Raw genomic sequence first — 11,610 nt, 5'->3', positions numbered from 1 at the left:
TAACACAGACTGGCACTCAGGCTATATGAGTTGCCATGATAACACAGACTGGCACTCAGGCTATATGAGTTGCCATGATAACACAGACTGGCACTCAGGCTATATGAGTTGCCATGATAACACAGACTGGCTCTCAGGCTATATGAGTTGCCATGATAGCACAGACTGGCTCTCAGGCTATATGAGTTGCCATGATAACACAGACTGGCACTCAGGCTATATGAGTTGCCATGATAACACAGACTGGCTCTCAGGCTATATGAGTTGCCATGATAACACAGACTGGCTCTCAGGCTAGTAGTTCTACATTCAGGAGTTTTAAATGGATGTGTAGTCCTTGGTCAAGGCATGGGTTAAACACAGCATCAATGAAGGGAGCAGTAAGCAGCTGTTATGGTTAAACATATCAGGTCCTACTGTCTGGAGTCGCCTCGTTTGGTGATATGGAAACGTGGATATGGGATGTAGGGACCCAGAAAAGTAACTCAGATGTCCGTTTGCCTTTCAAGATTTCCACAACTAAAACGATACTGGCCGAGAAGTTTACCGTATCTCAAAAGGACTGGTAGGTGACGTTTCTAACTGAAACAAGTTGCACATAGGTTGCATAAGACACGATGACCAGGCTTTATCCGGACAACAACAGAAATCTTCAGGCCATTGAGGGAAGAGGTCACATGATGATACATTGCAGTGTCTCTTCCTGTAATCAAGTCATTACACTCGGTCACGCAGCGTAGAGGAACACAGATCTGGGACCAGGCTAGGATTACAATAGGAAGAGTAGAGGAACACAGATCTGGGGACCAGGCTAGGATTACAATAGGAAGAGTAGAGGAACACAGATCTGGGGACCAGGCTAGGATTACAATAGGAAGAGTAGAGGAACACAGATCTGGGGACCAGGCTAGGATTACAATAGGAAGAGTAGAGGACCACAGATCTGGGGACCAGGCTAGGATTACAATAGGAAGAGTAGAGGAACACAGATCTGGGGACCAGGCTAGGATTACAATAGGAAGAGTAGAGGAACACAGATCTGGGGACCAGGCTAGGATTACAATAGGAAGAGTAGAGGAACACAGATCTGGGGACCAGGCTAGGATTACAGTAGGAAGAGTAGAGGAACACAGATCTGGGGACCAGGCTAGGATTACAATAGGAAGAGTAGAGGAACACAGATCTGGGGACCAGGCTAGGATTACAATAGGAAGAGTAGAGGAACACAGATCTGGGGACCAGGCTAGGATTACAATAGGAAGAGTAGAGGGACACAGATCTGGGACCAGGCTAGGATTACAATAGGAAGGGCAGCGCAGCAAATTAACCAACAGTCCCTTTCTGAACCACTGACAAGCAACTGACAGGCACATGCCCACCTCTGGAGTAACAGCAGCTGAAACAACAGCTCAACTGACAGGCACAAACAAACACACTGACACACCATGCTACAGACACATCATGCTACAGACACATCATGCTACAGACACACCATGCTACAGACACATCATGCTACAGACACATCATGCTACAGACACATCACGCTACAGACACATCACGCTACAGACACATCACGCTACAGACACATCACGCTACAGACACACCATGCTACATGCTACAGACACATCATGCTACAGACACATCATGCTACAGACACATCACGCTACAGACACACCATGCTACAGACACATCATGCTACAGACACATCACGCTACAGACACATCACGCTACAGACACATCACGCTACAGACACATCACGCTACAGACACATCATGCTACAGACACACCATGCTACATGCTACAGACACATCATGCTACAGACACATCATGCTACAGACACATCACGCTACAGACACACCATGCTACAGACACATCATGCTACAGACACATCACGCTACAGACAGAGCAGAGCACTCAAAGACCTACCGACAGACTGGCACAAACAAACTCCACAAGAAAAGCAATCGCAGAAACCCGACGTCACATAAAACCAAACCAGCCCTGCTGACCAGAACAGATCAGACACAAGCTGGGATCTTTACGATGACGTCAAGTTGGGGTGTTCTTTTTAAAGCTGAAAGTGAACTTCTTTGTGTTATAAAATCATCTTGTCGGTACGGAAGTGGGTGTTGCTGTCACAGAGGACAAAATCACAGCGCCCCCAACAGGCCAGCACAGCAGCTGCCTGCACCACTCTGATGTCATGTACAGCGCCCCCAACAGGCCAGCACAGCAGCACCACTCTGATGCCATGCACAGCGCCCCCAACAGGCCAGCACAGCAGCACCACTCTGATGTCATGTACAGCGCCCCCAACAGGCCAGCACAGCAGCACCACTCTGATGCCATGCACAGCGCCCCCAACAGGCCAGCACAGCAGCACCACTCTGATGCCATGTACAGCGCCCCCAACAGGCCAGCACAGCGCCCCCAACAGGCCAGCACAGCAAACTGTCCAAGAGAACAAGAGATTTAGGCCAGAACCATACATGTGGAAATACAGCGCCTTCGGAAAGTATTCAGACCCCTTGCCTTATCCACATTTTGTTAAGTTACAGCCTTATTCTAAATTTTTTTTTTTTTTTTTTAAGAATCCTCAGCAATCTACACACAATACCCCATAATGACAAAGCGAAAACTGATTTTAAGAAATGTGTGCAAATGTAAAATATATATATATTTTTAAAATACCTTCTTTACATAAGTATTCAGACCCTTTGCTATGAGACTCGAAATTGAGCTCCGGTGCATCCTGTTTCCATTGATCATCCTTGAGATGTTTCTACAACTTGATTGGAGTCCACCTGTGGTCAATTCAATTGATTGGACATGATTTGGAAAGGCACACACCTGTCTATATAAGGTCCCACAGTTGACAGTGCATGTCAGAGCAAAAACCAAGCCATGAGGTCGAAGGAATTGTCCGTAGAGCTCCAAGACAGGATTGTGTCGAGGCACAGATCTAGGGAAGGGTACCAAAACATTTCTGCAGCATTGAAGTTCCCCAAGAACATAGTGGCCTCCATCATTCTTAAATGGAAGAAGTTTGGAACCACCAAGACTTCCTAGAGCTGGCCGCCCTGCCAAACTGAGCAATTGGGGAGAAGGGCCTTGGTCAGGGAGGTGACCAAGCACCCAATGGTCACTCTGACAGAGCTCCTCTGTGGAGATGGGAGAATCTTCCAGAAGGACAACCATCTCTGCAGCACTCCACCAATCAGGCCTTTATGGTAGTGGCCAGACAGAAGCCACTCCTCAGTAAAAGGCACATGACAGCCCGCTTGGAGATTGCCAAAAGGCACTTAAAGGACTCTGACCATGAGAAACAAGATTCTCTGGTCTGATGAAACCAAGATTGAACACTTTGGCCTGAATGCCAAGCGTCATGTCTGGAGGAAACCTGGCACCATCCCTACGGTGAAGCATGGTGGTGGCAGTATCATGCTGTGGGGATGTTTTTCAGCGGCAGGGACTGGGAGACTAGTCAGGATCGAGGCAAAGTTTAACGGAGCAAAGTACAGAGAAATCCTTGATGAAAACCTACTCCAGAGTGCTCAGGACCTCAGACTGGGCTGAAGGTTCACCTTCCAACAGGACAACGACCCTAAGCACACAGCCAAGACAACACAGGAGTAGTTTCGGGACAAGTCTCTGAATGTCCTTGAGTGGCCCAGCCAGAGCCCGGACTTAAACCCGATCAAACATCTCTGGAGAGACCTGAAAATAGCTGTGCAGCGACGCTCCCCATCCAACCTGACAGAGCTTGAGAGGATCTGCAGAGAAGAATGGGAGAAACTCCCCAAATACAGCTGTGCCAAGCTTGTAGCGTCATACCCAAGAAGACTCGAGGCTGTAATCGCTGCCAAATGTGCTTCAACAAAGTACTGAGTAAAGGGTCTGAATACTTACACTACCGGTCAAAAGATTTAGAACACCTACTCATGCAACATTTTTTCTTTATTTTTACTATTTTCTACATTGTAGAAAAATAGTGAAGACATTAAAACTATTAAATAACTACCACACAGTCAGTCAGTCTCACAGGGAGTCCTAGTGAATAACTATGACCCTTTAACATAGTCATTCAATAGGACTCCCTATGTTAAAGGGTCATAGTCATTCAATAGGACTCCCTATGTTAAAGGGTCATAGTTATTCAATAGGACTCCCTATGTTAAAGGGTCATAGTCATTCAATAGGACTCCCTGTGACCCTTTAACACAGGAAGTCCTATTGAATGACTATGACCCTTTAACACAGGAAGTCCTATTGAATAACTATGACCCTTTAACACAGGAAGTCCTATTGAATGACTATGACCCTTTAACACAGGAAGTCCTAGTGAATAACTATGACCCTTTAACACAGGAAGTCCTATTGAATGACTATGACCCTTTAACACAGGAAGTCCTAGTGAATAAAAAAACAAAACTCAGAATTTTTTTTGTCCCTGTGAATGAATCACCCTTCAATACAGACATGTTTGGATCCAAAACGATATCCTGGTTATTTCATGATGTGAAATGACAAATGCCATGTGATTCTGAAGGTCATGTGGTTTAAAGGTACAGTGTAATGATAATGTATTTGAAAGGTGCAGGATTAATCACCTTTTCCTCTTTTTGTCAGAGTCTGTTATGCTGGGCTTCGTCTGCTTGGGCTCTGTGATCTTGGGGGTCCAGTTAGACAACCTCTCATCTCGGTGTCTCTTGCGAGCACTATGACAAAAGTATGAAAGAGTCAATCAAACCTTTTTGCCACTAAGTTTAGCATAGCAGCACCCTGGTCAGAATGGAGGCAATCAATAAAGGAAGCTTCTCCTGACTTCCCCAGACTTTTTGGGACAGTTTCCTGTAGCAAAATTAAACTAATGTAGAAAAATAATTGAACATGTTTTAGTCAAGGAATACACTTCATCTGTGTCCCGGAAACCAGCTTTTAGAGAAGAGACACACCGCAAAGACAAACAGCTAAACGCTGCAATGTCTCATCTCTTACAGCACCTCACCCCCCTACTACCAGACAGTCTCTACTACATCCCCCTACTACCAGCCAGTCTCTACTACATCCCCCTACTACCAGACAGTCTCTACTACATCCCCCTACTACCAGACAGTCTCTACTACATCCCCCTACTACCAGACAGTCTTTACTACATCCCCCTACTACCAGTCAGTCTCTACTACATCCCCCTACTACCAGACAGTCTCTACTACATCCCCCTACTCCCAGACAGTCTCTACTACATCCCCCTACTACCAGACAGTCTCTACTACATCCCCCTACTACCAGACAGTCTCTACTACATCCCCCTACTACCAGACAGTCTCTACTACATCCCCCTTCTACCAGACAGTCTCTACTACATCCCCCTACTACCAGCCAGTCTCCACTACATCCCCCTACTACCAGACAGTCTCCACTACATCCCCCTACTACCAGACAGTCTCTACTACATCCCCCTACTACCAGACAGTCTCTACTACATCCCCCTACTACCAGACAGTCTCTACTACATCCCCCTACTACCAGACAGTCTCTACTACATCCCCCTACTACCAGACAGTCTCTACTACATCCCCCTACTACCAGACCGTCTCTACTACATCCCCCTACTACCAGACAGTCTCTACTACATCCCCCTACTACCAGACAGTCTCTACTACATCCCCCTACTACCAGACAGTCTCCACTACACCCCCCTACTACCAGCCACACAGTCTCTACTACATCCCCCTACTACCAGTCAGTCTCTACTACATCCCCCTACTACCAGCCAGTCTCTACTACATCCCCCTACTACCAGTCAGTCTCTACTATATCCCCCTACTACCAGTCAGTCTCTACTACATCCCCCTACTACCAGACAGTCTCTACTACATCCTCCTACTACCAGCCAGTCAGTCTCTATTACATCCCCCTACTACCAGTCTCTACTACATCCCCCTACTACCAGCCAGTCTCTACTACATCCCCCTACTACCAGACAGTCAGTCTCTACTACATCCCCCTACTACCAGTCAGTCTCTACTACACCCCCCTACTACCAGTCAGTCTCTACTACATCCCCCTACTACCAGTCAGTCTCTACTACATCCCCCTACTACGTCTCTACTACATCCCCCTACTACCAGACAGTCTCTACTACATCCCCCTACTACCAGTCAGTCTCTACTACACCCCCCTACTACCAGTCAGTCTCTACTACACCCCCCTACTACCAGTCAGTCTCTACTACATCCCCCTACTACGTCTCTACTACATCCCCCTACTACCAGACAGTCTCTACTACATCCCCCTACTACCAGACAGTCTCTACTACATCCCCCTACTACCAGACAGTCTCTACTACATCCCCCTACTACCAGTCAGTCTCTACTACATTCCCCTACTACCAGACAGTCTCTACTACATCCCCCTACTACCAGCCAGTCTCTACTACATCCCCCTACTACCAGCCAGTCTCTACTACATCCCCCTACTACCAGACAGTCTCTACTACATCCCCCTACTACCAGACAGTCTCTACTACACCCCCCTACTACCAGTCAGTCTCTACTACATCCCCCTACTACCAGTCTCTACTACATCCCCCTACTACCAGACAGTCTCTACTACATCCCCCTACTACCAGTCAGTCTCTACTACATCCCCCTACTACCAGCCAGTCTGTCTCCACTACATCCCCCTACTACCAGCCAGTCTCTACTACATCCCCCTACTACCAGACAGTCAGTCTCTACTACATCCCCCTACTACCAGCCAGTCTGTCTCCACTACATCCCCCTACTACCAGACAGTCTCTACTACATCCCCCTACTACCAGAGTCTCTACTACATCCCCCTACTACCAGACAGTCTCTACTACATCCCCCTACTACCAGCCAGTCTCTACTACATCCCCCTACTACCAGTCAGTCTCTACTATATCCCCCTACTACCAGACAGTCTCTACTACATCCCCCTACTACCAGTCAGTCTCTACTACATCCCCCTACTACCAGACAGTCTCTACTACATCCTCCTACTACCAGCCAGTCAGTCTCTACTACATCCCCCTACTACCAGTCTCTACTACATCCCCCTACTACCAGCCAGTCTCTACTACATCCCCCTACTACCAGACAGTCAGTCTCTACTACATCCCCCTACTACCAGTCAGTCTCTACTACACCCCCCTACTACCAGTCAGTCTCTACTACATCCCCCTACTACCAGTCAGTCTCTACTACACCCCCCTACTACCAGTCAGTCTCTACTATATCCCCCTACTACCAGACAGTCTCTACTACATCCCCCTACTACCAGCCTGTCTCTACTACATCCCCCTACTACCAGACAGTCAGTCTCTACTACATCCCCCTACTACCAGACAGTCTCTACTACATCCCCCTACTACCAGACAGTCTCTACTACATCCCCCTACTACCAGCCAGTCTCTACTACATCCCCCTACTACCAGCCAGTCTCTACTACATCCCCCTACTACCAGACAGTCTGTCTCTACTACATCCCCCTACTACCAGTCAGTCTCTACTACACCCCCCTACTACCAGCCAGTCTCTACTACATCCCCCTACTACCAGTCAGTCTCTACTACATCCCCCTACTACCAGACAGTCTCTACTACATCCCCCTACTACCAGACAGTCAGTCTCTACTACATCCCCCTACTACCAGCCAGTCTCTACTACATCCCCCTACTACCAGTCAGTCTCTACTACATCCCCCTACTACCAGCCAGTCTCTACTACATCCCCCTAATACCAGACAGTCTCTACTACATCCCCCTACTACCAGACAAGTCTCTACTACCAGACAGTCTCTACTACATCCCCCTACTACCAGACAGTCTCTACTACATCCCCCTACTACCAGCCAGTCTCTACTACATCCCCCTACTACCAGTCAGTATCTACTACATCCCCCTACTACCAGCCAGTCTCTACTACATCCCCCTACTACCAGCCAGCTCTACTACATCCCCCTACTACCAGACAGTCTCTACTACATCCCCCTACTACCAGACAGTCTCTACTACATCCCCCTACTACCAGACAGTCAGTCTCTACTACATCCCCCTACTACCAGACAGTCTCTACTACATCCCCTTACTACCAGACAGTCTCTACTACATCCCCCTACTACCAGCCAGTCTCTACTACATCCCCTTACTACCAGCCAGTCTCTACTACATCCCCCTACTACCAGACAGTCTCTACTACATCCCCCTACTACCAGCCAGTCTCTACTACATCCCCTTACTACCAGCCAGTCTCTACTACATCCCCCTACTACCAGACAGTCTCTACTACATCCCCCTACTACCAGACAGTCAGTCTCTACTACATCCCCCTACTACCAGACAGTCAGTCTCTACTACATCCCCCTACTACCAGACAGTCTCTACTACATCCCCTTACTACCAGACAGTCTCTACTACATCCCCTTACTACCAGACAGTCTCTACTACATCCCCCTACTACCAGTCAGTCTCTACTACATCCCCCTACTACCAGCCAGTCTCTACTACATCCCGCTACTACCAGACAGTCTCTACTACATCCCCCTACTACCAGACAGTCTCTACTACATCCCCCTACTACCAGACAGTCTCTACTACATCCCCCTACTACCAGACAGTCTCTACTACATCCCCCTACTACCAGACAGTCTCTACTACATCCCCCTACTACCAGACAGTCTCCACTACATCCCCCTACTACCAGACAGTCTCCACTACATCCCCCTACTACCAGTCAGTCTCTACTACATCCCCCTACTATCAGCCAGTCTCTACTACATCCCCCTACTACCAGACAGTCTCTACTACATCCCCCTACTACCAGACAGTCTCTAATACATCCCCCTACTACCAGCCAGTCTCTACTACATCCCCCTACTACCAGCCAGTCTCCACTACATCCCCCTACTACCAGTCAGTCTCTACTACATCCCCCTACTACCAGACAGTCTCTACTACATCCCCCTACTACCAGACAGTCTCTACTACATCCCCCTACTACCAGCCAGTCTCTACTACATCCCCCTACTACCAGTCAGTCTCTACTACATCCCCCTACTACAGGACAGTCTCTACTACATCCCCCTACTACCAGACAGTCAGTCTCTACTACATCCCCCTACTACCAGCCAGTCTCTACTACATCCCCCTACTACCAGACAGTCAGTCTCTACTACATCCCCCTACTACCAGCCAGTCTCTACTACATCCCCCTAATACCAGACAGTCTCTACTACATCCCCCTACTACCAGACAGTCTCTACTACCAGACAGTCTCTACTACATCCCCCTACTACCAGACAGTCTCTACTACATCCCCCTACTACCAGCCAGTCTCTACTACATCCCCCTACTACCAGCCAGTCTCTACTACATCCCCCTACTACCAGTCAGTATCTACTACATCCCCCTACTACCAGCCAGTCTCTACTACATCCCCCTACTACCAGCCAGTCTCTACTACATCCCCCTACTACCAGACAGTCAGTCTCTACTACATCCCCCTACTACCAGACAGTCTCTACTACATCCCCCTACTACCAGACAGTCAGTCTCTACTACATCCCCCTACTACCAGACAGTCTCTACTACATCCCCTTACTACCAGACAGTCTCTACTACATCCCCCTACTACCAGCCAGTCTCTACTACATCCCCCTACTACCAGACAGTCTCTACTACATCCCCCTACTACCAGCCAGTCTCTACTACATCCCCTTACTACCAGCCAGTCTCTACTACATCCCCCTACTACCAGACAGTCTCTACTACATCCCCCTACTACCAGACAGTCTCTACTACCAGACAGTCTCTACTACATCCCCCTACTACCAGACAGTCTCTACTACATCCCCCTACTACCAGCCAGTCTCTACTACATCCCCCTACTACCAGCCAGTCTCTACTACATCCCCCTACTACCAGTCAGTATCTACTACATCCCCCTACTACCAGCCAGTCTCTACTACATCCCCCTACTACCAGCCAGTCTCTACTACATCCCCCTACTACCAGACAGTCAGTCTCTACTACATCCCCCTACTACCAGACAGTCTCTACTACATCCCCCTACTACCAGACAGTCAGTCTCTACTACATCCCCCTACTACCAGACAGTCTCTACTACATCCCCTTACTACCAGACAGTCTCTACTACATCCCCTTACTACCAGCCAGTCTCTACTACATCCCCCTACTACCAGACAGTCTCTACTACATCCCCCTACTACCAGCCAGTCTCTACTACATCCCCTTACTACCAGCCAGTCTCTACTACATCCCCCTACTACCAGACAGTCTCTACTACATCCCCCTACTACCAGACAGTCTCTACTATATCCCCCTACTACCAGACAGTCAGTCTCTACTACATCCCCCTACTACCAGACAGTCTCTACTACATCCCCTTACTACCAGACAGTCTCTACTACATCCCCTTACTACCAGACAGTCTCTACTACATCCCCCTACTACCAGTCAGTCTCTACTACATCCCCCTACTACCAGCCAGTCTCTACTACATCCCGCTACTACCAGACAGTCTCTACTACATCCCCCTACTACCAGACAGTCTCTACTACATCCCCCTACTACCAGACAGTCTCTACTACATCCCCCTACTACCAGACAGTCTCTACTACATCCCCCTACTACCAGACAGTCTCTACTACATCCCCCTACTACCAGACAGTCTCCACTACATCCCCCTACTACCAGACAGTCTCCACTACATCCCCCTACTACCAGTCAGTCTCTACTACATCCCCCTACTATCAGCCAGTCTCTACTACATCCCCCTACTACCAGACAGTCTCTACTACATCCCCCTACTACCAGACAGTCTCTAATACATCCCCCTACTACCAGCCAGTCTCTACTACATCCCCCTACTACCAGCCAGTCTCCACTACATCCCCCTACTACCAGTCAGTCTCTACTACATCCCCCTACTACCAGACAGTCTCTACTACATCCCCCTACTACCAGACAGTCTCTACTACATCCCCCTACTACCAGACAGTCTCTACTACATCCCCCTACTACCAGCCAGTCTCTACTACATCCCCCTACTACCAGTCAGTCTCTACTACATCCCCCTACTACAGGACAGTCTCTACTACATCCCCCTACTACCAGACAGTCAGTCTCTACTACATCCCCCTACTACCAGCCAGTCTCTACTACATCCCCCTACTACCAGACAGTCTCTACTACATCCCCCTACTACCAGACAGTCTCTACTACATCCCCCTACTACCAGCCAGTCTCTACTACATCCCCCTACTACCAGACAGTCAGTCTCTACTACATCCCCCTACTACCAGACAGTCTCTACTACATCCCCCTACTACCAGCCAGTCTCTACTACATCCCCCTACTACCAGCCAGTCTCTACTACATCCCCCTACTACCAGCCAGTCTCTACTACATCCCCCTACTACCAGACAGTCTCTACTACATCCCCCTACTACCAGACAGTCTCTACTACATCCCCCTACTACCAGTCAGTCTCTACTACATCCCCCTACTACCAGACAGTCTCCACTACATCCCCCTACTACCAGACAGTCTCCACTACATCCCCC

The 11,610-nt window shown here is 48.7% G+C and overlaps 1 protein-coding gene across 1 annotated transcript in view; it reads right to left on the bottom strand.

Annotated features, from left to right (window-relative positions):
• Window positions 1-4,606: 4,606 nt before the first annotated feature.
• ptpn2b (protein tyrosine phosphatase non-receptor type 2b) overlaps window positions 4,607-11,610 on the bottom strand; it is a gene marked incomplete at its 3' end in the record, with an annotated part of 48,221 nt that continues 41,217 nt past the window's right edge. The window contains exon 9 of the mRNA XM_084192955.1: window positions 4,607-4,718. Within this exon, the coding sequence (XP_084049081.1) occupies window positions 4,607-4,718 (112 nt within the window). The remainder of the gene's footprint in view (window positions 4,719-11,610) is intronic.

Source organism: Coregonus lavaretus, assembly GCF_964263955.1.
Source record: "Coregonus lavaretus genome assembly, contig: HAP1_SCAFFOLD_223, whole genome shotgun sequence".
In the NCBI taxonomy this organism is placed as follows: domain Eukaryota; kingdom Metazoa; phylum Chordata; class Actinopteri; order Salmoniformes; family Salmonidae; genus Coregonus; species Coregonus lavaretus.
This window is presented reverse-complemented; position numbering and strand designations above follow the sequence as displayed.